Source organism: Oncorhynchus kisutch, linkage group LG18 (genome assembly GCF_002021735.2).
Source record: "Oncorhynchus kisutch isolate 150728-3 linkage group LG18, Okis_V2, whole genome shotgun sequence".
Lineage (NCBI taxonomy): Eukaryota > Metazoa > Chordata > Actinopteri > Salmoniformes > Salmonidae > Oncorhynchus > Oncorhynchus kisutch.
The window spans coordinates 76,939,054-76,966,109 of record NC_034191.2 but is presented as its reverse complement, the minus strand read 5'-3'; the positions used below and the strand labels follow the sequence as shown (position 1 = coordinate 76,966,109).

The window sequence follows — 27,056 nt, the reverse complement described above, 5'->3', positions numbered from 1 at the left end:
TGGAGGGGGAAGGAGGCTACCGTCATGTACATGTCACGTTGTTTCAGAGGCCTTCCTGTGTGTTTAACCAGCTGTAATGCCGCCTCTCTGACCAAAGTGTCCGAGAAAAATGGTACTCCGGTTTCAATTGCTGCTCTCTTTGGCAGCTTGGCTTCAAAATGTCCCCCAGAGGTTTAAGGCCTTTTCAACAGAGTGTGAAAGCTTCCAGCCTCTCAGGGGAGGAGAGAGGGAATGATGAGTGATGGAGTGCTTTGTAAAGGGAGGTCTGCAGTATACCGTGGCCCCTTGAAGACTAGAGAGCCATCCATAAGGGATTTTTCTTAGGAGTGCAGTGGTCGTTCCAGAGTCATAAAGAAGCCTTCTCAGAAAAAAAACATAATATGCTATTTTATCCTCTTTTCTTATTTATAAAGAGTCTTCCTGGACTAAGCTGAGTGGGGTTTGTGTGTCTGTATACAACACTTGGAAGTTTTGGAGATCCCAGTTTAGAAAAGAAATATTCCTGTGGAGTGGCTAGAGTAATGTACACTAACGCTCAGAGCGATACCATCTGTCTTGACATGTTGTATTACAGTGGGAGTCTAAAGTCTGAAGAGAGACATTTCCAGTGCTTCCCAGATGGTGGGTCGACTCAGGACCCAGTGATCCACTTCTTCGGAGTAGAAGAATTCCTTTAGGTTCACAGTTAGAAACATGGGGCTTGTTTTCTTGGTAGGCCACAAGACAATTCCAAAAGCACATTTGAGAACCACTGTCTAGCCCAACGGTCACAACTGTGTGATATAACGTCATAATTCATGTTAAAATAGTTGTAATGACATCATTTCAACCTGTTTTCCCGCTGGGAAATAACTCAGCCTTCTATGCTACTGGAACAACCCAATGCATGATGTTACCAAAGAAACAGGCAGAAAGCAGCTGTGTTCATACATTTCAACTGTATAGTTTCAGCCTCTGCTGTACTTGACCTACAGAGGTTCAGCTTGACGCCCAGAGGAGCTGAAAGCAGCTGTGTTCATACATTTCAACTGTATAGTTTCAGCCTCTGCTGTACTTGACCTACAGAGGTTCAGCTTGACGCCCAGAGGAGCTGAAAGCAGCTGTGTTCATACATTTCAACTGTATAGTTTCAGCCTCTGCTGTACTTGGCCTACAGAGGTTCAGCTTGACGCCCAGAGGAGCTGAAAGCAGCTGTGTTCATACATTTCAACTGTATAGTTTCAGCCTCTGCTGTACTTGGCCTACAGAGGTTCAGCTTGACGCCCAGAGGAGCTGAAAGCAGCTGTGTTCATACATTTCAACTGTATAGTTTCAGCCTCTGCTGTACTTGACCTACAGAGGTTCAGCTTGACACCCAGAGGAGCTGAAAGCAGCTGTGTTCATACATTTCAACTGTATAGTTTCAGCCTCTGCTGTACTTGGCCTACAGAGGTTCAGCTTGACGCCCAGAGGAGCTGAAAGCAGCTGTGTTCATACATTTCAACTGTATAGTTTCAGCCTCTGCTGTACTTGACCTACAGAGGTTCAGCTTGACACCCAGAGGAGCTGAAAGCAGCTGTGTTCATACATTTCAACTGTATAGTTTCAGCCTCTGCTGTACTTGGCCTACAGAGGTTCAGCTTGACGCCCAGAGGAGCTGAAAGCAGCTGTGTTCATACATTTCAACTGTATAGTTTCAGCCTCTGCTGTACTTGACCTACAGAGGTTCAGCTTGACGCCCAGAGGAGCTGAAAGCAGCTGTGTTCATACATTTCAACTGTATAGTTTCAGCCTCTGCTGTACTTGGCCTACAGAGGTTCAGCTTGACGCCCAGAGGAGCTGAAAGCTTGATTCTTCCTTCTCATTAGAGGCAATAACATACAGGGCCCAGGGTAAACACCATTCCTGCCACCTAGTACAAAAATGTATCCACTCACAACTGTAAGTCGCTCTGGATAAGAGCGTCTGCTAAATGACTGAAATTAAATGTAAAGCTGTTGTCATCCAATGACCTAATAAATCCACTATGGACCACGAGGCTGTAACTGTTATGTAACCAATACATTTGGTTTCTTTATGACTCTAATTCACATTTCTCTTAATTTAGCAAGAAGGCAGACATACATTCATAGGAATTTGATTCCTAAATGAAAAATAATGTGTGACCTTGAATATATAAATTTCTCTTTCTTCTACTATAGTTTTATATATATTTTTAAAATTGAACCTTTATTTAACTAGGCAAGTCAGTTAACCCTCCTGTTGTGTTCATTTCATGTTAATTAATTCTGTGTTCCTGGTCCAAAATGACCGCCCCATTATAGCTGATTTATAAATCCATAATAATCCATATATTATAATCTAATGTTGCATTAGATCTTTTTATTAACTTAAGTTCTTGAGAACATTACAAGTTTTGATCTTCTATTTGCTATTTATGGCCTGTAGGCCTCATTGACCTGAGCTCATAGAACTCATTTTTTAGTTAAAAAAAGAAAGCATAATGTATGGATTATTTTAACTATAACAAATCCTCAGATGAAACATATTGTGCTATTTATCACAGACTACTTTGTGTCAAAGTTTAACAAGGACTCTTTCATCCTCACCAGTGTCATGCTCAAAGATATGATCAAGAGCCTCACATACAGTATATCGTTTGGTCATTGTGCTGCTACAGAATGAATTGTGAGCAAAGCCTCAAAAATGCTTTATATACCAGAGATGCAAGAAATGTTCTATGTATTATTGAAACAATGTTGCGATTGTTTGTGAGAATTCCAACAGGTGTGATTCCGTGGGGGAAAGGTTCTATTGGGGAAAGGTTCCCGTGGGGGAAAGATTCTATTGGGGAAAGGTTCCCGTGGGGGAAAGATTCTATTGGGGAAAGGTTCCCGTGGGGGAAAGGTTCTATTGGGGAAAGGTTCCCGTGGGGGAAAGATTCTATTGGGGAAAGGTTCCCGTGGGGGAAAGATTCTATTGGGGAAAGGTTCCCGTGGGGGAAAGGTTCTATTGGGGAAAGGTTCCGGAGAAGATTACCATGGAAGCCAAGAAGGGTAGTGAGATGTGTGTGTGCTCAAATACACATGCATGTGGGGCTCTGGGAGAGGAAGTGTGTCCATCTGATGAATGGGCATGTACCTGAACTCAATTTTATACACTGTAGTCTCACTAGAATATGTGGACATTTCTAATGACCGGTCATTTTTGACCGGGAACACCACAGGTGTACAAAAGTTAAATAAAACAGCCAAAATGTCATGAAAATCATCTAAATGTATTTTGTGTGATCAGATGCCCTGTGTGGACAACGTCATGGAACCTTATGACAATGAGATTAAATTAACTACATTTTCCAGAGAGAGAAAAAACCTTGTAAATCGGTCCAGTTCGACCGGAACACAGCAGGAGGGTTAAGAACAAATTCTTGTTTACAATGACGGCCTACCCCGGCCAAACCCTAACCTGGACGACGCTGGGCCACTTGTGAGCCGCCCTATAGTTAAAGGATCAGAGCCCTGAAGAACCAACCACCTGGACAGGCACGTCACAACCCATACCCAACCTCTCTTTCGTATCGTCCGAGATCCCTAAAGATTGGAAAGCTGCCGCGGTCATCCCCCTCTTCAAAGGGGGTGACACCCTAGACCCAAACTGTTACAGACCTATATTCATCCTGCCCTGCCTCTCTAAAGTCTTCGAAAGCCAAGTTAATAAACAGATCACTGACCATTTCGAATCCCACCGTACCTTCTCGCTGTGCAATCCGGCTTCCGAGCCAGTCACGAGTGTACCTCAGCCACATTCAAGATACTACACGATATCATAACCGCCATCGATAAAAGACAGTACTGTGCAGCCGTCTTCATCGACCTGGCCAAGGCTTTCGACTCTGTCAATCACTGTATTCTTATCGGCAGACTCAATAGCCTTGTTTTTTCTAATGACTGCCTCGCCTGGTTCACCAACTACTTTGCAGACAGAGTTCAGTGTGTCAAATCGGAGGGCATGTTGTCCGGACCTCTGGCAGTCTCTATGGGGGTACCACAGGGTTCAGACTCTTTTCTCTGTATATATCAATGATGTCGCTCTTGCTGCGGGCGATTCCCTGATCCACCTCTATGCAGACAACACCATTCTGTATACTTCTGGACCTTCCTTGGACACTGTGCTAACTAACCTCCAAACAAGCTTCAATGCCATACAACACTCCTTCCGTGGCCTCCAACTGCTCTTAAACGCTAGTAAAACCAAATGCATGCTTTTCAACCGTTCGCTGCCCTCACCAGCACGCACGACTAGCATCACCACCCTGGACGGTTCCGACCTAGAATATGTCGACAACTCTAAATACCTAGGTGTCTGGCTAGACTGTAAACTCTCCTTTCAGACTCATATCAAACATCTCCAGTCAAAAATCAAATCTAGAATCGGCTTTCTATTTCGCAACAAAGCCTCCTTCACTCACGCCGCCAAACTTACCCTAGTAAAACTGACTATCCTACCGATCCTCGACTTCGGCGATGTCATCTACAAAATAGCTTCCAACACTCTACTCAGCAAACTGGAAGCAGTCTATCACAGTGCCATCTGTTTTGTTACCAAATCACCTTATACCAACCACCACTGTGACCTGTATGCTCTAGTCAGCTGGCCCTCGCTACATATTCGTTGCCAGACCCACTGGCTCCAGGTCATCTATACGTCTATGCTAGGTAAAGCTCCGCCTTATCTCAGTTCACTGGTCACGATAACAACACCCACCCGTAGCACACGTTCCAGCAGATATATCTCACTGATCATCCCCAAAGCCAACACCTCATTTGGCCGCCTTTCCTTCCAGTTCTCTGCTGCCAGTGATTGGAACGAATTACAAAAATCGCTGAAGTTGGAGACTTTTATTTCCCTCACCAACTTTAAACATCAACTATCTGAGCAGCTAACCGATCGCTGCAGCTGTACATAGTCCATCTGTAAATAGCCCACCCAATCTATCTACCTCATCCCCATACTGTTTTTATTTCATTTACTTTTCTGCTCTTTTGCACACCAGTATCTCTACTTGCACATCATCATCTGCTCATTTATCACTCCAGTGTTAATCTGCTAAATTGTAATTAGTCGCTCCTATGGCCTATTATTGGCTACCTATTCATGCCTTTTGCACATACTGTATATAGACTTTCTTTTTTCTACTGTGTCATTGATTTGTTTATTGTGTTATTGGCTTGTTAATTGTTTACTCCATGTGTAACTCTGTGTTGTTGTCTGTGTCACACTGCTTTGCTTTATCTTGGCCAGGTCGCAGTTGTAAATGAGAACTTGTTCTCAACTGGCCTACCTGGTTAAATAAAAAATAGAATACACTGAACAGTAATCCTGTCTTGCAATTACAATTAATCTTCCCTTTATGTGTTTGTACCTACACATCTAAATCAACAACAGGTTATAAAAGTGATTTTCTAACCCTTCCTCCAAAATAGTTCGAAATGAGATTCATGCCAACACAGTCCAGCCCTCGTCACCTGATCTTAGACTGTCCCGATTGAGAATTTGTCCTATTTGGCTGCCAGGGCCTGTATAACAGAGGATAGAGCTGTTACTTTCTCGGCTCTTTGATGCCAAACAGCACTAAACATCTGAACTCAGACTCACTTCCACTAGGTGTAAATGGCTGAAATATAGATCCACAAAATGTTGTGAAAGATGAGAGGACCTGAGGAGCGCCATGCCAGCTTTATGGTCAGCTGTCTTCAAATGACGGTTAATCTGCTACTGAAGAGACTTCTTAGGAACTTCTAAGACATTTCTTGTTTATTTGCAAGAGGAAAATGTTGTATACTGTTACCAGGCCAATATGGAGTGCTCTGTACGTGCCAAATAGGAGCAATTGGGATTTTTACTTTCAGGTTATCTTGTAAATTTGCTTCTTTGCCTCCGGTCTTTCTCTCTCCTTTGACCGTCTGTTTCTACTTAAGTCACCCCCCCCCCCCTCTCTCTCTTTTCAAGTTTAGGGATCACCTTGACAGGGAAGGTAAACATCCAACAACTCAGAGTTGAAAGGTCACAAACTCTTGTTTTCAAATCAGGTCATGGCGGAAGACACCCCATTCCCCTCCCTAAAAACGTTACAAGACAGACCGAAAAAGCTACGACTACAATAATCAACCGCTCCCTTCGCATGCCCCTGTTACACACCAAGTAGTGGAGTAGAGAGATTGCATCATCCGATGGAAAATTCAATGGAAATTTGCTTCACACAAGTCAAAAGTAACAGAGAGAAGGGGAGTGTTGGGGAAAATGAAAAGCAGTCGGCCAGCCATTGAAAACATGACCCTGGAAGAGAGAGAGAGAGACGAGGAATAAGAAGGTTTGATACACTGCCTGAGGATGTTGAATAACTACACATGAAGTTTACTGGGAATATCTAGTTGGCATGGGAACAATTAAACACTAAGTAACATTAAAAACAAGCAGATCCATTCAGAACAAAGTGTATTGTTTGTGTGAGGTCTGTGACTATAAACTAAAGTGAGGATCACAACCGCAGTTTATTGTGAAATAAAAATGCTGTTTAATAAACAGACCAATTTATACCTGTGAGGTCATCTTACACACGTTTCAACTGACTAGCTAGTCTTAGGAAATAAACGGCTATTTCTTCTTTCTTTTCAGTCTAGCTCATTGCCTGGCCATTTAACAGTGGCATGCGAACATCTACGAACGTCCTGTCAGCAATACAGGGTCCCACTTTGTAGAAGGAAGACATCCCCAAGACATATCCCTCATCACAAACAATAAGGATTTCTCCCCACATTTAGCTAAATGGGTGTAGAGTCTGTTCGTTGCCATGGCACTCCCTCATTGCATTCCTCCCCTTGTGCCAAACTCCCCTCTCTTATCCCTCCCCATCACCATGACCACAAGATCCTCCGAGACATGTGACACTGGATTATGGGTATGTTTATGGTAACCCACAAAGCAGTAGGGGAGGACTGGCATCTTTGCCCGTCCGCAGTTGCTGACAAGTGGCTTCTCTAACCCAGAAGTCTCGTCAAACCATTAACATTAGGTTTACTAGGGTAAAACGCTGGCCCCGGACAGCGCTAGGGTAAAACGCTGGCCCCAGACAGCGCTAGGGTAAAACGCTGGCCCCAGACAGCGCTAGGGTAAAACGCTGGCCCCAGACAGCGCTAGGGTAAAACGCTGGCCCCAAACAGCGCTAGGGTAAAACGCTGGCCCCGGACACCGCTCGGGTAAAACGCTGGCCCCGGACAGCGCTAGGGTAAAACGCTGGCCCCAGACAGCGCTAGAGCGCTAGGGTAAAACGCTGGCCCCAGACACCGCTAGGGTAAAACGCTGGCCCCGGACACCGCTAGGGTAAAACACTGGCCCCGGACACCGCCAGGGTGAAACACTGGCCCCGGACACCGCTAGGGTAAAACGCTGGCCCCAGACAGTGCTAGGTTAAAACGCTGGCCCCAGACAGCGCTAGGGTAAAACGCTGGCCCCGGACAGCGCTAGGGTAAAACGCTGGCCCCAGACAGCGCTAGGGTAAAACGCTGTCCCCAGACACCGCTAGGGTAAAACGCTGGCCCCGGACACTGCTAGGGTAAAACGCTGGCCCCGGACAGCGCTAGGGTAAAACGCTGGCCCCGGACAGCGCTAGGGTAAAATGCTGGCCCCGGGACACAGCTAGGGTAAAACGCTGGCCCCAGACAGCGCTATTGTAAAACACTGGCCCCGGACACTGCTAGGGTAAAACACTGGCCCCGGACAGCGCTAGGGTAAAACACTGGCCCCGGACAGCGCTAGGGTAAAACACTGGCCCCGGACAGCGCTAGGGTAAAACATGGTATTGTGTTCATTCCAAAACCCATAGGTATTGTGTTCATTGAAAACACATTGGCTGAAAAGCACCCACCCTTCCCTTAGCCAAGAGTTCAACATAATACTCTCCATACAGTATATTCTATCAACACACTCGCTCTGTGCCCAAAACGAACTCCTACCTTGACGGCAAATGATATCTCAAGAACGGCCGGGTAGCCTAGTGGTTACCCGGCATTGGACTAGTAACCGAAAGGTTGCAAGTTCAAATCCCCGAGCTGACAAGGTACAAAATCTGTTGTTCTGCCCCTGAACAGGCAGTTAACCCACTGTTCCAAGGCCGTCATTGAAAATAAGAATTTGTTCTTAACTGACTTGCCATGTTAAATAAAGGTTAAAAAAAGAACGTTGAGTGGAGAGGGAATTGAAGGGAAGTTTATATTTCATTCTCAGGGTTTTTCCAGAGTATTTTATATCACGTGTTGCCAGGTATGCTCCTCCTGGCATTGTGTTTCCCATGAACTCCACAGCGTACAGAATCCCCTGGACTTCGCAGGGATGCCAGGTTTGACTCAGCTGTTACAGTATGCCAGTATCTATAGGAACACAACACACTTTATATCCAAACAACTTTACCACCAAGCACAGAAAACACTCTAGTATTTGCTTGTGGACTTTGGCTTCAGATTCTCATCTGTAGCCTCACACTTACGTGTCATTAGCATCTTGACTAAGGAGGGGAGATGGACAGTGGTCAGTGAAGCGTGTAACCTCCATCACAACATCTTACTCCGAAAAACACACGCTTCGTTTCCATTCAAAGTAAAAATGGCTGCTTGGTTTAGAAGAAGAGATGTGGGAGAAAACATTGTTGAGTCAAGATAACAGATGGAGACTCAAGACACAAAGCTGAGTGAGGGAGATACAGGTACATATTTAGAAGTAGAGTAACCGCCTCCCGAGTGGCGCAGCGGTCTAAGGCACTGCATCGCAGTGCTGGAGGTGTCACTACAGACCTGGGTTCGATCCCAGGCTGTATCACAAATGGGCTGTGATCGGGAGTCTCATAGGGTGGCGCACAATTGTCCCAGCGCCGTCCGTGTTAGGGGAGGGTTTGACCGGGGAGGTTTTACTTGGCTCATGCAGGCTGACCTCGGTCATCAGTTGAACGGAATCCGGGGATAAGCAGGCAGGTGCTAGAAGACGTTCAGTTTGGCAGGTCATGTTTCGGAGGACACATGACTCCAGCTTTGCCTCTCGAGCCCGTTGGGGGAGTTGTAGAGGTGAGACAACGTTGAATTTTTTTAAATGGGAGAAAACATAAATAAAATGTCATATTGAGCATTGAATGATACAATAATCGTGACAATTACATCTGCATTTAAATGAGATCAACACAGTCAAAGTCATGTGGGTCAATATTTATCATGGATGTGTTTTTGGAAAAGTCCCATTTGGACATAATAATAACCCCATAACATTATGTCAGACCCATTACAATAGAATGACTGTGGGCAGCCCATCATTACAGAGCATAACAGACAGCTCCACCTCTCTCAGGACATGTAATACATACAACACAATCATAATAATTACTGTTCAGGGAGGGGCAGTGTTAAGTTATACAGCTGTACCATTGAGAGCATCTTGACCGGTTGCATCACCGCTTGGTATGGCAACTACTTGGCATCCTACAGAGGGTAGTGCGTACCGCCCAGTACATCACGTACAGCCCAGTACAACCCTAATCCTAACCCTAACCCTAGTCTGGTCTTCCTGGAAACTCATCAGAATCTCTCTCTCTCTGTCGACATCTCTCTCTTCCTCTTACCCCCTCTCTTTCTCTCTCTCTCTGTCTTCATATCTCTCTTCATTATTACCCCTCTCTTTCTCTCTCTCTGTCTTCATCTCTCTCTTCCTCTCTCTCTCTGTCTTCATCTCTCTCTTCATCTTACCCCCTCTCTTTCTCTCTCTCTCTCTTCCTCTTACCCCCTCTCTTTCTCTCTCTTTCTCTTCCTCTTACCCCCTCTCTTTCTCTCTCTTTCTCTTCCTCTTACCCCCTCTCTCTCTCTCTCTTCCTCTTACCCCCTCTCTTTCTCTGTCTTCATCTCTCTCTTCCTCTTACCCCCTCTCTTTCTCTGTCTTCATCTTACCCCCACTCTTTCTCTCTCTTCATCTCTCTCTTCCTCTAACCCCCTCTCTTTCTCTGTCTTCATCTCTCTCTTCATCTTACCCCCTCTCTTTCTCTGTCTTCATCTCTCTTCTCTTACCCCCTCTCTCTCTCTCTGCCTTCACCTCTATCTTCTAGAGGTCGACCGATGGCCGATTAATTAGGGCCTAGTTCAAGTTTTCATAACAATCGGTAATGTGCATTTTTGGATGCCGATTATGGCTGATTACAATGCACTCCACCAGGAGACTGTGTGGCAGGCAGATCACCTGTTATGCGAGTGCAGAAAAGAGCCAAGGTAAATGGCTAGCTAGCATTAAACTTATCTTATGAAAAACAATCAATCTTAACATAATCACTAGTTAACTACACATGGTTGATGATATTACTAGTTTATCTAGCTTGTCCTGCGTTGCATATAATCAATGCGGTGCCTGTTGATTTATCGAATCACAGTCTACTTCGCCAAATGGGTGAGGATATAACAAGGTCATTCGCGAAAAAAGCACTGTGGTTGCACCAATGTGTACCTAACCATAAACATCAATGCCTTTCTTTAAAATCAATACACAAGTAAAAAAAATTCAACCTGCATATTTAGTTCAAATAAATTGTTAGCAGACAATATTAACTAGGGAAATTGTGTCACTTCTCTTGTGTTCTGTGCAAGCAGAGTCAGGGTATATGCAGCAGTTTGGGCCGCCTGGCTCGTTGCAAACTGTGTGAAGACCATTTCTTCCTAACAAAGACCGTAATTAATTTGCCAGAATTTTACATAATTATGACATAACATTGAAGGTTGTGCAATGTAACAGCAATATTTAGACTTATGGATGCCACCCGTTAGATAAAATACAGAACGGTTCCATATTTCACGGAAACGTTTAGTTTTCGCAATGATATTTTCCGGATTTGACCATATTAATGACCTAAGGCTCGTATTGCTGTGTGTTTATTATATTATAATTAAGTCTATAATTTGATATTTGATAGAGCAGTCTGACTGAGTGGTGGTAGGCAGCAGCAGGCTCGTAAGCATTCAATCAAAGAGCACTTTCCTGCATTTGCCAGCAGCTCTTCCCTGTGCTTTAAGCATTGTGCTGTTTATGACTTCAAGCCGATCAACTCCTGAGATTAGGCTGGCAATACTAAAGTGCCTATTAGAACATCCAATAGTCAAAGGTATATGAAATACAAATGGTATAGAGAGAAATAGTCCTATAATAACTACGACCTAAAACTAAACCAAATTGAACATGTTTCATTATTTATTTGAGACTAAATTGAAATGTATTTATGTATTATATTAAGTTAAAAACAAAAGTGTTCATTCTGTATTATTGTAATCATTACAAATGTATAAAAATCTGCATCTGATTTTTCTGGTACTCCAATAATCTGTATTGAAAAATCAGGGTCTCTCTCTCTCAAGGATGTTCATTAACCATGCTGAGAGGTCAAGGCTAGAACAACAGTGATCACAGGGAATCCCCCTAACCGAGTGACCTCAAATGACCTTACACGTCGACTGCCTGTGCTTACGCAGAGTGCTGATACATTATCTTCAACCAAAAGAAACGTTTAAAGTTGATGAAAGCTTTTAAAACAGCAACAGCTGAGACGCTAATCATACAAGCAGCGTTTGAAGGATACGCCACCCACTTCAAAAAGACAAGCTGACATTTTTTATCAGACAGAAGAAGAAAAAAAACACTGGAGTCCCAAAGCAACTCGATAAATCTGTCGGCTGCAGACGGCTGCTCTGTCATTAGGGGAAGCCCTCTCTCTAGTCTCATCACATCTGGTAAGAGAGAGAGAACAAACACAGCGACACGCAGCAGTACCGACTTCTATCAACAGCCAGACGGGACGCCGGCTTCTCAGGGCTCAGATGAGAAGACTCTCTTTCTCGCTCTCTCTCTCTCTGGTAGGTTTGAGCGGTATCCAGATGTTCATACCGTCATATCACTTCTGGAAGAGCACACAAGGTGACAACGACGCATAAAACAATTTAGGCAACAGGAATCTTGATCCAGGAGGGGATTGAATGTCTCTGCTGTAACCAAACCGTGTTCACAATGGCAGTTTGAAGTGACTCAAATCCTATTTATTTGCCTTTCAGATTCAAATCTGTTATTTTTCCTATGTCAGAATGGTTCAGATAACTACAGAACGAAGCCAACATCAGTGTGCGCTTTGGTTGCGAATGGTATGAACTGTGAACTCTTATTCACTACAGAAGTGATATCTCCTACCAGTTGAGTTAGCATCCGCAGCTGCAAACGCAGGTTAGAAAGGAACAGACATAGTATCCCGTCTACCACACAACGATGTTACTACCTACTGAAGAGCAGCTCAGAGTAAAATATTTATTGCATTTTCCTTTTCCAAATGGCCGGTAATTTAGAATGCGTAAGATACTGTACGACAGTACAGCTTTTTCCCTTTGTTCCTCAGTCTTCCCGCTCTTTCACTCAACCCAGCCCCTTTTCCTTTGTGTAACAAGCTGTCATATCTGTTCCGCCCGCCAGGGACGTTTTCCTTTATGACGTAATTTGTAATCAAGTTATGATTAATTGTATGTACAGAAAAGTACTCGTTTTTAAAGTTGGATCATCTTATCCTTTGAGGCTTTAAAAGTGTTCTTACCACTATGATTTTGAACATTCAAAACAACTGGGAAATGTCCATGACAGGCATTATTGTCACCTTAGCTTGCTACAGAACTGAGTGATAGGAAGCACAAGCACCACCACCAATCAGTCTAGACCACTGCACACACACACCCCTCCTTACTATGATAACTAGTGTAGCCTTGTCATCAAATGACTGCTGTCTGAACACACACAAGTACCATTTGGTCACTTGCTGTTTGGACAGTCAGTTGTCCAAAACGTATTAGAAAACCAAAACTGATTGGAGCATTAAGGCCTGCAGTGTGAACAAGGCTCAAGAAGCTTGCGATTGACATCGAGCCACTGAGCTAGCAAGTTAACTGAGCTGGATATCATTTATAACACATATTATATTTCTTATAGCAAGGAGGAGGCGGTGCCCCCAAAAATATCTATTTTGTTGAAAAAATAATTACAGTGTGGAAAATGATCCCTTTGGTATTTCGAAATACCCCAGTATACGGTATAAACGTTATATCACCAAGATTATCTCTGGTCTCATAGAAACAGACACCTGCTTGTTTTAACCCACATCTTCCCAGTCTGACAGTGACTCTCCAGATCGAGATAAATCTCACATCAGGCCTCTGTCTGAAAAACATAAACATTTCATACAGGTTTCACCTATTAATTAATGGATTTGAGGCACTTCTAAAACCTTTGGAATGTGACCTAATGTGGGAACATTTTCTTTAATCGTTTTAAGGCAACATTCAGCTCTCTGGAAGGCTCAAACCCAAGGTTCCTTCCTGGTCAAGGTTAGAGAAATAAACACAGGCCTGATAAAAATAAAAGGGGGAGAGGGAGTGAGAATTTTTGGGGGGCACTAGGCACATTGATGAACAAAGCTGTGATTTCAACAGACCGATTAATGCAACGATAGGAGAATTAATGAGAGATGAATGTAAAGAGAGCAGGAATTAGATATCAACACCAGTCACTACATTAAATTGCAGTCCCTCCAAGATTTCACTGGGTTTTTTGTGATATTTGTGATATTTGTGTGTGTGTGTGGGGGAGGGGGGATTCCTGGCGCTATTCTGACATTTTGCAATGCAATGTGCAATGATTTGGTCTAATTTGTCGCGAAAACGCACTGACAAGGAAAAAGGTTTGTTGACGTGTGGCTTGATAGCAACAGTACTCTTACAATAACTTACATAAAGGTCCCAACTTCTCCTCCCCTGCCTGCCTGGCCATTTCTCCCACACATGTTCACACACACACTGTCCGTTTGGGGAGAGGAGAGAGGACTAAACTGAGCTGCCCAGTTTGATGAGTATCCATCTTCATCTTCCTCTGCTTAATATTGTCCAGAGTTTTGGAGAGTTTGGAATTTAGGATGCAGAAATTGTTTCGCATTTTAAGTCAAATACAGCTGTGGCATCCAAAGTCTGTTATTCAATCAGGAAGAGACAATAGGGAGCAAAGAGCAAAGATAGACATAACATAAATAAATGTTTACCGTGTGTGGCCTGGGCCCCACTTGTATGTCTCTTTTACTGAAAGGAAACGCAAAATCATTTTAATTACATATCTAAGTACAGGACATCAGGTACAAAGATCGGTTCTCTGCTTTTCAATCAAACTCTTGACAGGAATATGGGTGTGACGCGAATCACCACAGTCTCATCAGCAATGGACGATGGCTTGCTTTACTTAAAGGGGATAGTTCACCCCAAAAAGAAAGCTCATCTGTATGAACTCAGGTCATTTTTGGACCACTTAAAGGGAAAGTCCACTCAAAAAACAATATATTGGTATTTGTTTCATTAGTCCACAGTTGATAGAGTCCCAAAATGTTTTGCATGTCAGCAGTCGAGAGAAGATATTCAACCGTCAAGAAGTATAGTGTCATCGGACACATCATCATAGAATGCAAACTGATGTGTTGAGTCTGTTGACATTCAGTATTGGCCATGCCGCTGTGAGGGGTGATGCTGTCTGATTTCTGGGTCTACTACTTCCCCACAGCCAGGACAGAGCTGCAACTCATCCGTCATTACAGCTAAACTTAGCAGCCTGGTAGGAGGCCTCTCTCTCTCTCCCTGTTGTCCCGACATGGGAGCAGCCATGGGTGGACAAACGAACCATCCACGCCCCCTCTCTCTGGTTCCAAGACCGGTCCCGAATTAAGCGTAAACAGGCTCGCTCACACACACACACACACACACACACACACACACACACACACACACACACACACACACACACACACACACACAGCATGCTTCTGAGTGATCTTATCTGTGTAGAATATATGTGCAGCATCATGAGACACTGTGCAGACGTTTACATTCATTTCAGGACAGCATCTCTTTGAAAGCATATAATTCCTATTAATATATACAGCAACAGCCCCCAGCTCCACTCCTGAGGAGAATCAGTTGGTGGTCCTCACACGGAACAAGCATGTTAGTACAGAATAATGAACAAATCTAGAAGTGAGGCGGCCCTCTCTGTCGGCACCGGAAGTAAATCTATGGTATAGTAAGGTGCTGTTAGGCCCCAGGAGACGCGACTGAAAACCAGCTGCTCCATCTCATAGTCATCATCATCACAGTCACTAGTGAAACACATGGGATTACTTTTCCTGCCTCCAACAGTTCTCTCTTAGAAGAGATATATAGGCTACTACATACAGTACAGACTAGGTTACAGGAAAATAGTTATGTCATCACTGTTTGGAGATGAATTATTGTGCTCCTCTTTTGAACAATGTCCTTTGTCTCCGTGTTTATTAAAATAGTCCCATAAACATCTTTAAGAGAGTCTTTTGCATGTGTGAACCAGATGGAAGGCGCCAAAACACTAAGCAGATTGCCAAATTCCACCCACCTTTCCATTAACATGAGTAGGCCGCCTTCACACGCACTGTAGGACCTAAGCATCTAAAATGTTAAGGTCCCGGCCCCATTGTATAAAGACGTTCGACATAATCCCTTCAAATGGTGCATTTTTTTAAGGCTCTAAATTAGACTATTGAAGGATTTAACTGTAGATAAACAGATCATTAGTACATCAACACATTTAGGTTTAAGAGGCATCAGTCTTCAACTTTAATCTGAATTGGAAATGCTTAATCATATATTTAGACTTGGGGTGGCACTAAGACCGGAATGGCGCATTGTGCCTGCTGGCTGTTCAAATTCACATTTACAAGCATTAAGAGAGACAAATCACCATGAGTGAATTCCCATAAACTCATTTTACGATGTCTCCACAAGAAAAACAACTTAACTTCTAAGCTGCATTGCTTGCTTTTTGGGGGTTTTAGGCTGGGTGTCTGTACAGCACTTTGTGACATCGGCTGATGTAAAGAGGGCTTTAATAAATACATTTTCATTGATTGATTGATTAACTAGCTATGCCAGTACCTCATACTCCTGGTATGTGTAAGGGCTCATTACAGGGTAGCCTAGTGGTTAGAGCGTTGGACTAGTAACCGGAAGGTTGCAAGTTCAAATCCCCGAGCTGACAAGGTACAAATCTGTCGTTCTGCCCCTGAACAGGCAGTTAACCCACTGTTCCTAGGCCGTCATTGAAAATAAGAATTTGTTCTTAACTGACTTCCCTAGTTAAATAAAGGTAAAATAAAATAAAAAATGACACACACTTAACCAGCTATTTGTCTAGGACTAGGCTGATAAGAAAACCATTAGTGCTAGTCCTTATCACTACACATGGAGCCTACAACAGCTGCGTTTAGACAGGCAGCACACTTTTGATATTTTTTTCAAATAATTGTTCTTTTGACCAATCACATCAAGATCCTTTCATTTCAGATCTTTTTCAGAGCTGATCCGATTGGTCAAAAGACCAATTAGGGAGAAAAAAAAGATCAGATTCAGGCTGCCTGTGTAAACACAGCCATAGTTCAGGGAACAAGAGATGGTTGAAAAGTATAGGTGGTGGGTAGGCTACACCACAGAACTCCAAAATGGGGAATACCAGCTCGATTTCAACAAATACACAAAGATGGGACCTTTTCTAGGCAACAGCTTTGTTTGTTCCAGTATTTACTGCGTACGTGTGCCTGGAAATATTTGTCTTTTACGGTCTTGTCTGGCAGAAGCAGCGCATACGGGACAATTTTTTATCTGAAAAGGGTTAATAATCTTTGAGTAATGGCACGGCCACAAACCTGAACAGCTGACATCCCCTGCGCCGTGATCCATAACAAATACAGTCGAGGAAACTGTCAAATGTTAGGCGAAAACAGCTAAAGGTGCTTTATTAAATAGTACCCACAAAATATCAGTTTCAACGTCAACAGTGAAGAGGCGACTCCGGGATGCTGGCCTTCAAGGCAGAGTTCCTCTGTCCAGTGTCTGTGTTCTGTTGCCCATCTTAATCTTTTATTTTTATTGGCCAGTCTGAGATATGGCTTTTTCTTTGCAACTCTGCCTAGAAGGCCAACATCCTGGAGTCGCCTCTTCACTGTTGATGTTGAGACTGGTGTTTTGCAGGTACTATTTAATGAAGCTGCCAGTTGAGGACTTGTGAGGCATCTGTTTCTCAAACTAGACACTCTGATGTACTTGTCCTCTTTCTCAGTTCTGCACCGGGGCCTCACACTCCTCTTTCTATTCTGGTTAGAGCCAGTTTGCACTGTTCTATGAAGGGAGTAGGACACAGCGTTGTATGAGATTTTCAGTTCCTTGGCAATTTCTCACATGGAATAGCCTTCATTTCTCAGAACAAGAATAGACTGGCGAGTTTCAGAGGAAAGTACTTTGTTTCTGGCCATTTTGAGCCTGCAATCGAACTCACAAATGCTGATTCTACAGATACTCAACTAGTCTAAAGAACGACAGGTTTATTGCTTCTTTAATCAGACCAACAGTTTTCAGCTGTGCTAACATAACGCCAAAAGGGTTTTCTAATGATCCATTAGCCTTTTAAAATGAGAAACTTGGATTAGCTAACACAATGTGCCATTGAAACAAAGGTGTGATGGTTGCTGATAATGGGCCTCTGTACCCCTATGTAGATATTCCATAAAAAATGTCTACACTATATTTCTGATCAATTTGATGTTATTTTAATGGTACAAAAATGTGCTTTTCTTTCAAAAACAATAAAATTTATAAGTGACCCCAAACTTTTGAATGGAGGTGTATACAATCCATGTCTCCTCTTAAAAACCCCTTCATCTACAAGTGACATCAATAAGGGATCATAGCTTTCACCTGGATTCACCTGGTCAGTCTCTGTCATGGAAAGAGCAGATGTTCATAATGTTTTGTCCGCTCAGCGAATATGATCTCCAGAGCATGTCAAAACGGCATTCTGCGTGCGTTTCTACTGATGATGAGCGACAGTAATTATCTGTCAGTCTGCACGTGGTCCTTTATCATGACGAGCCCTATATATAACATTAAAATAAAATGAAAAAGCCTCATATCAACCCATGCATTGACCTTGCGTTGAAGTTTAAGCCAAGTCAGGGACCTGTCATTAGACAGATGCATGCATGCTGGCACGCGCGCGCACACACACACTGGATGGTTATATGCGTAAATGTATAGTGATAGAGCGCTCCCTCTAATGATTTAACTCAATTGGTTAGCTACTGATGCAACAAGTAGCCTATGCGCTCCGTCATAAAAACACTTAGCCATCTGATGATGACCCGTCTGCGTCCATGATTACACTGCAACACTAGTCTGTCTGTGTCAATTGCTTTCAGAGGCCAATGCATTAGCCTGGTTCGCTCACATCATGCATTACTTTTGCTCTGTAGCAGAACCATTAATCACGGAGCCGTCGGCGACAGGTCATTGAAATGTCTCGGTAGACACAGAGCGCACAGCAAGCGCATCAGTTTAAGCTCTCCAATTTGTTCCACACTATGGACATGCTCTGTCTGCGCATTTTTGTTAAGTGTCGCACTGTCAAGATATGATATAAAGCTTTACCAGAATTACACGTTACGCAAATAATGAAATTGCTTGGTTTTACGCTTGGTTGCTGATGGTGTCAAAGACATGCGCTGCGTATTTACACCCACAAGGTTCATACAACTCAGCAGTTTCATGCATCAGTCTGTATGACTTAAAAAAGTTATCATATTAAAAACCAATCTTAAATCCAAAAACTAGACCCACAAAGAAAGCGTTTATGGACCCATCGCTCAGTTTCATAACGCTATAATAATTGCACAGGATCCAATGTCCCCCAAAAAGTTTAACTTTATGCAAAGGCATTGCACCAAGACATTTTAGAATACGATATGCACCATCACAAAATCGTATCACTAAACATGCACTGACTATGTGGCTTCATCAAGCTATTAGGCAAAACATGCATGAATGAATGGATGCATATTTGCTAAGCTATACTTTCTCACAGTTGCACAATAGCAAACCACTTGAACCAAATGAGAGAGAACAGAACAAAATATGATGAGCGTGACATACCGTCCAGAAGGCGATATGGAGTCGACAGTTGGCAGTACCACAGTGTGAGGTGTATTCCAACGGACCACAGGGAGATGCTGATGATAAAGGGGGGGAAAGTTAAGAATTTAGCTGAGTAAAAAAATTTTGGTTTGTCAAAACACTTTCAATACACGTAAAATATGCGTGAATTTACCGGGAAGTCATTTTCAGTCTTGGTAAGTCCACACAAAAGTATTCTTGTTCCAATGTGATAGTGGTAAGAGTTGGAGACCCGCTCTATCCTTCACTCACTTAGTCACTCACTCACTCACTCTTTAAAATGTCTCGATCTCCCCTGACTCACTCTCGGTTTCCTTGGACTGCCCGCAGGTCCAACTGAAACAAAGACTCCTTCAGTCCTCCAGGACCAAAACACTGAAATCTGACTCCTCACAGTCGCTCCTCGTGGACTCTCCCCTCATATAGCGCTACTCCAGATTCAAATTAACGCACACCAACTTCCCCTCCACTCTATTAAGGAGTGAGCTCTCTCTCCTACCTTTCTCCTGTTTTTAAAGGGTTCTTATCTGGCCTTGAAATGAGAAAATATGCAACAGGCACAGATGCATATATTTTTTGTATTTAAAAAAAAGTCAGTTATCACTTGTAGATATGACATTTTTGTGATGAATATTCACATCACCTTTTCCAAACCAGTTGAGGTCAGTGTTGATGTGGCTTTGGTTTGAGTGTGAAACCTGTCTACTACTTATACACTTCTGTTGACTTCTAATATGGCTATAACCAAACAAATTATTTAGAAAAGAGTCATCAAAACATTTAGCTTTTTAAGAGAATATGTCCATTGTAAATGCAGTATATGCCAGCTCAACAGTTTTAAAAGACTTCTTCCATCAACAGTAAGCAGTAACCATGGCGACAGTGTTGCGTAAAAAAACACTCAGGGATGCTGTAAATCTACACACTTATTTTGAATGTACAGCTGTTGATTGTCTCGACTTCAAGAAAGACCTTGGCACAGTCCAAACCCACCACCACCCCTTGCCAGACCTTAGAGTGTAACCGTATAACTTTCGTCCCCTCGCCCCTACCCTGGCTTGAACCAGGGACCCTCTGCACACATCAACAACTGACACCCACGAAGCATCGTTACCCATCGCTCCACAAAAGCCGCGGCCCTTGCAACAGCAATGGGAACCACTACTTCAAGGTCTCAGATCGAGTTACGTCACCGATTGAAACGCTATTAGCTAGCACCACCGCTAACTAGCTAGCACCACCGCTAACTAGTTAGCCATTTCACATCAGCTACATATAGTCAAGATGGAATCCAGCATCCAGGTCCCAAGAGCCTTGATGTCTGTCTGGAAGATGCCTTTGAAGAAGACAGCTCTGAAATTCCCTTCCCATCCACAGCCCAGACTGATACAGACAAATCACAGCCATGAGGGATGCTATTTGAGGCCAAACCACTGATAGGAGAGGCGATCACAAATGGAGTTTACGAAAGTTCAACCAGGAAGGCTGGTCTGAATGGTTGTTTAACTTCATCCAGTTAGCAGAACATAATTCACTTCTGTTTCCTATTCTACATCATCAGCAGCTTCTTTATCCTCTTTCCTTTAAGCGTGTGTGACATGTCATTCACCTATTCACCTTACAGCCTATAAGAACGGCACAGTTATGCTCATTCCTCTCGCTTGCTGTTCAGCCTATGGACTCATTCTTACAATTATCACATTTCTTTCTCTCAACCAAAAGGAAACAATATGTCAACTTACCCATGTTCTCTCACTTACTGTTTTTCCAGGAACAGTTTTCAAATGACAACCCCTGCTTTCGATGTTGTTTAAGTCACGTCAGACGCTGAAACCTCCCCTGAGGGAGAGGATACGTCCCTTGGTCCAGCGATCGAACTACACCCACTCTCATGCCATCCAGGTGATTGATCCACGACTAGCATTTAAAGTGAGAGAATTGCCATTAGGCAAGTAGGCCCATTTCCAACTGGCTTCAAATGGGCTCGGCTCATCTCTGTAACGCCCAGAACGATGGCATCCCCTTTGTCAGGAAAAGAGGTAATTTCTCTATTGGCCGCGGACATCTCCATCGCCTCCACCCAAGGCCCATCTCGCTGTGGCCACGACCAACGACCAGGTGCTGTCAGCTGTACAGCTGTCTTTAAAACCTCTGATCCCAGCCTACAGTGTATGCTTTTCATCGCATAGTTTGTGGTAGCATTTATCATTTAGCATTTGTTAGTTCTGGTCTCTCTGGGTGTAGTTCTGGTCTCTCTGGGCGGAGTTCTGGTCTCTCTCGGCGGGGGGTTGGTCTCTCTGGGCGGGGGGCTGGTCTCTCTGGGCGGAGAGCTGGTATCTCTGGGCGGAGTTCGGGTCTCTCTGGGCGGAGTTCGGGTCTCTCTGGGCAGAGTTCGGGTCTCTCTGGGCGGAGATCGGGTCTCTCTGGGTGGAGATCTGGTCTCTCTGGGCGGAGTTCTGGTCTCTCTGGGCGGAGTTCTGGAGTCTCTGGGCGGAGAACTGGTCTCTCTGGGCGGAGTTCTGGTCTCTCTGGGGGGAGTTCTGGTCTCTCTGGGGGGAGTTCTGGTCTCTCTGGGCGGAGAGCTGGTCTCTCTGGGCGGAGAGCTGGTCTCTCTGGGCGGAGAGCTGGTCTCTGGGCTTGGTTCTGGTGTCTCTGGGCGGCGTTCTGGTCTCTCTGGGCGGAGAGCTGGTCTCTCTGGGCGGAGAGCTGGTCTCTCTGGGTGGAGAGCTGGTCTCTCTGGGCGGAGAGCTGGTCTCTGGGTGGAGATCTGGTCTCTCTGGGTGGAGATCTGGTCTCTCTGTGCGGCGTTCTGGTCTCTCTTGGCAGAGAGCTAGTCTCTCTGGGGGGAGAGAGTGAGGGAAGGAGAGAGAGAGGGGGAAAGATATAAAGGAGGGAGAGATAGAGAGGGAGGGAGAGGGAGGGAGGCTTCTTGACACAATGGAATGGGAGTCAGGGGAGGAGTGAGGAGTGGCAGCCAGATACTGTTCATTCAACCTGGCCTCACCTCCACAGCTGTGTGTGGTCAACCACGCCCAACTGGAGGGGAGCAGACGGCCACGCTTAATGCCCCTCCACGACCAAGCCAACCCTTGTCCAATGCCCCCACACACACACACGTGGACTTCTGCAGGTATAGACACACACACACACACCCACCCACCCAGGGCCATCTCGCTGCGGCTACTACCAATGACCCGGTGCTGTCCAGCTGTCTTTAAAACCTCTGATCCCAGCCTACAGCTTATACTTTTTTCAATTTATTGCTGCATGTTACCACCCAAGAGAAGAGAGCTTGATAAATGACATCTAAGATATGCTGCTGTGGTTAGCAGTCATCCCACGTTGATATATCATATAATTCACTTCAGCTTCAGATCTGGTTGGATTTATCATAAACGCTAATTTCAGGCAGACTCTCGAGGCTATTCATGGGGAACACTCAACCATAGGCTTTTCTTCGCATCCGGGACTCATATTCACTATCCTGAATATGTACTATGGCTGTTTGCTAAACAACATGTTGTCTTGTGCCATAAATTAGTTCCAAATATAGTTATTCTCTGCAGGGACAAGGGCGCATATATGCTACTGGTAGTGGCTTGCAAGTATAATTCATGATTAGCCTACAGTGCCTTCAGAAAGTGTTCATACCACTTTAATTATTCCACATGTTGTGTTACAGCCTGAATTCAAAATGGATTAAATATTTGTTTTCTCTCACCCATCTACACAGAATACCCGATAATCACAGTTTTTAAAAAACATGTTTTTAGAAATTGTAGTAAATGTATTGAAAATGAAATGCAGAAATCTAATGTACATACAGTATACAGTGCCTTGTGAAAGTATTCGGCCCCCTTGAACTTTGCGACCTTTTGCCACATTTCAGGCTTCAAACATAAAGATATAAAACTGTATTTTTTTGTGAAGAATCAACAACAAGTGGGACACAATCATGAAGTGGAACGACATTTATTGGATATTTCAAACTTTTTTAACAAATCAAAAACTGAAAAATTGGGCGTGCAAAATGATTCAGCCCCCTTAAGTTAATACTTTGTAGCGCCACCTTTTGCTGCGATTACAGCTGGAAGTCGCTTGGGGTATGTCTATCAGTTTTGAACATCGAGAGACTGACATTTTTTCCCATTCCTCCTTGCAAAACAGCTCGAGCTCAGTGAGGTTGGATGGAGAGCATTTGTGAACAGCAGTTTTCAGTTCTTTCCACAGATTCTCGATTGGATTCAGGTCTGGACTTTGATTTGGCCATTCTAACACCTGTTTATCTAACATATGTTTATTTTTGAACCATTCCATTGTAGATTTTGCTTAATGTTTTGGATCATTGTCTTGTTGGAAGACAAATCTCCGTCCCAGTCTCAGGTCTTTTGCAGACTCCATCAGGTTTTCTTCCAGAATGGTCCTGTATTTGGCTCCATCCATCTTATCATCAATTTTAACCATCTTCCCTGTCCCTGCTGAAGAAAAGCAGGCCCAAACCATGATGCTGCCACCACCATGTTTGACAGTGGGGATGGTGTGTTCAGGGTGATGAGCTGTGTTGCTTTTACGCCAAACATAACTTTTTGCATTGTTGCCAAAAAGTTCAATTTTGGTTTCATCTGACCAGAGCACCTTCTTCCACATGTTTGGTGTGTCTCCCAGGTGGCTTGTGGCAAACTTTAAACAACACTTTTTATGGATATCTTTAAGAAATGGCTTTCTTCTTGCCACTCTTCCATAAAGGCCAGATTTGTGCAATATACGACTGATTGTTGTCCTATGGACAGAGTCTCCCACCTCAGCTGTAGATCTCTGCAGTTCATCCAGAGTGATCATGGGCCTCTTGGCTGCATCTCTCCTTGTATGAGCTGAAAGTTTAGAGGGACGGCCAGGTCTTTGTAGATTTGCAGTGGTCTGATACTCCTTCCATTTCAATATTATCACTTGCACAGTTCTCCTTGGGATGTTTAAAGCTTGGGAAATCTTTTTGTATCCAAATCCGGCTTTAAACTTCTTCACAACAGTATCTCGGACCTGCCTGGTGTGTTCCTTGTTCTTCATGATGCTCTCTGCGCTTTTAACGGACCTCTGAGACTATCACAGTGCAGGTGCATTTATACGGAGACTTGATTACACACAGGTGGATTGTATTTATCATCATTAGTCATTTAGGTCAACATTGGATCATTCAGAGATCCTCACTGAACTTCTGGAGAGAGTTTGCTGCACTGAAAGTAAAGGGGCTGAATAATTTTGCACGCCCAATTTTTCAGTTTTTGATTTGTTAAAAAAGTTTGAAATATCCAATAAATGTCGTTCCACTTCATGATTGTGTCCCACTTGTTGTTGATTCTTCACAAAAAAATACAGTTTTATATCTTTATGTTTGAAGCCTGAAATGTGGCAAAAGGTCGCAAAGTTCAAGGGGGCCGAATACTTTCGCAAGGCACTGTATATATTTATATATATATAGAGGGAGGGAAAGGGATGGAGGTTTCTTGACACAATGGAATGGGAGTCAGGGGAGGAGTGAGGAGTGGTAGCCAGATACTGTTCATTCAACCTGGCCTCGCCTCCACAGCTGTGTGTGGTCAACCACGCCCAACTGGAGGGGAGCAGACGGCCACGCTTAACGCCCCTCCACGACCAAGCCAACCCTTGTCCAATGCCCCCACACACACGTGGACTTCTGCAGGTATAGACACACACACACACATTGGAAGGGGCAATCAATTAACAGCCAGCTCTGTGGGCAGAGGTGTTTGCTGAAGTCCCACTTGATGACAACTGATGCTTCATTCATTCCTGTCACTGGGTGGACATGAACTCTTCAAGGGAGAGTGCACCGTGGCCCAAGTATTAAAGGGCACCACATTTACATTTTCATTTTCTCCAGCTTAATACCAAGTTCTTTATATGCAAGTTTTGAAAATCACTTTTACTTCTAATACTATCCCTGTGATGTCACAGAGAAGCATGTAGAACTTTCCTTCTGATCTGTTTAAACGCAGAACATATAAATAAACATGCCGTTTCCAGATACTGAATGTAAACACTGGTTTGGTGCTGGAGATAATGAATATGAGGTTGAAAAGTGGTGGAGTTGCCCTTTAAGTTATGCCCAGATGCTGACACATACCTTCGCTGTCCTTGCCTCCATTCCACCACTAAAACAACAGAACTGGTAAACGTGGAGAAACATAGCTTCCCCAGGGCTGGGATATTTCTCAGAGCAATAGGAACATATTTTAACACTGGTTATTCTCACAAATCCATCCCTCCATTCCACACGATTAAAGATTTTACCGACACATGAGGGATATTCTCAAGATGAAGAAAAACTGTTCCAAACACACATTTATGTTTCAATGTCTAAGACACTTAAATGGACACGGAGGCCGTGTCAGAATGTGGATCTTATGACACTGTTACCCCACACCTAAACTCATGTCATTTCCCCTTATAGTGTTGTCACCCCACACCTAAACTCATGTCATTTCCCTTTATAGCGCTGTTACCCCACACCTAAACTCATGTAATTTCCCTTTGTAACGCTGTTACCCCACACCTAAACTCATGTAATTTCCCTTTATAGCGCTGTTACCCCACACCTAAACTCATGTCATTTCCCTTTGTAACGCTGTTACCCCACACCTAAACTCATGTAATTTCCCTTTGTAACGCTGTTACCCCACACCTAAACTCATGTCATTTCCCTTTATAACGCTGTTACCCCACACCTAAACTCATGTAATTTCCCTTTGTAACGCTGTTACCCCACACCTAAACTCATGTCATTTCCCTTTATAACGCTGTTACCCCACACCTAAACTCATGTAATTTCCCTTTGTAACGCTGTTACCCCACACCTAAACTCATGTCATTTCCCTTTATAATGTTGTCACCCCACACCTAAACTCATGTCATTTCCCTTTGTAACACTGTTACCCCACACCTAAACTCATGTCATTTCCCTTTATAGTGCTGTTACCCCACACCTAAACTCATGTCATTTCCCTTTGTAACGCTGTTACCCCACACCTAAACTCATGTCATTTCCCTTTATAACGCTGTTACCCCACACCTAAACTCATGTCATTTCCCTTTATAACGCTGTTACCCCACACCTAAACTCATGTCATTTCCCTTTATAATGTTGTCACCCCAGACCCTTTTTACTTCCATATTACTTCCATTAGTTTATTTTGGTGAACAAGCTTTGCTTTGCAATCAGAACGTGTATTTGAATGACCGTTTACATGTAAAGTAAACATAACGTTTCATGCAGGAATAATGTAAATGGACAATGTTTCATAACAGAAGTCATAAGAATTACTCTGAAAAGAGTGACACTTTATCTAATGTCATTTTGACTGAATATGTATAATCTTACTAACATTTCTATAACGGTCTATATAAATGTATGACTTCTGCAGTCAACCCGAAGACTGTTTTTCAACAATGTCAAGATTGTAATAGACATCGTTCCGTATTTATTTATTTTTTTACATTTTACCTTTATTTAACCTAGGCAAGTCAGTTAAGAACACATTCTTATTTTCAATGACGGCCTGGGAACAGTGGGTTAACTGCCTGTTCAGGGGCAGAACGACAGATTTGTACCTTGTCAGCTCGGGGGTTTGAACTCGCAACCTTCCGGTTACTAGTCCAATGCTCTAACCACTAGGCTACCCTGCCGCCCTATCCTAGCAACAACGTAATGAAACGCGTATCTTAGGCAACAGGATAATTCATCCTTGGATACGTCATGTGGTGCACATTCTTTTAAAAGTCTGCAATTACACCACAATGTCAATATTGTTCACATTTCTATGAAACTTTGCAAGAGTTTTGAGTATGGCATCATATCGCTTTAATCCATCTTCCAAAATGAAAAAAAATAAACGTTCAAAATCTGAGATTGATGAATCGACCAGATCTTCAGGGAAGCGTTTT

The 27,056-nt window shown here is 43.6% G+C and overlaps 1 protein-coding gene across 1 annotated transcript in view; it reads right to left on the bottom strand.

Moving 5' to 3' along the window:
- Nucleotides 1–19,580, bottom strand: part of LOC109880011 (collagen alpha-1(XVIII) chain-like) — a 180,938-nt gene extending 161,358 nt beyond the window's left edge. Inside the window, exons 1-2 of the mRNA XM_031796880.1 lie at nucleotides 19,252–19,580; nucleotides 19,077–19,153 (exon numbers count right to left, since the gene is read on the bottom strand). Of these exons, the coding sequence (XP_031652740.1) occupies nucleotides 19,077–19,153; nucleotides 19,252–19,262 (88 nt within the window). The 5' untranslated portion in view covers nucleotides 19,263–19,580. The remainder of the gene's footprint in view (nucleotides 1–19,076; nucleotides 19,154–19,251) is intronic.
- Between the last annotated feature and the right edge of the window lie 7,476 nt (nucleotides 19,581–27,056).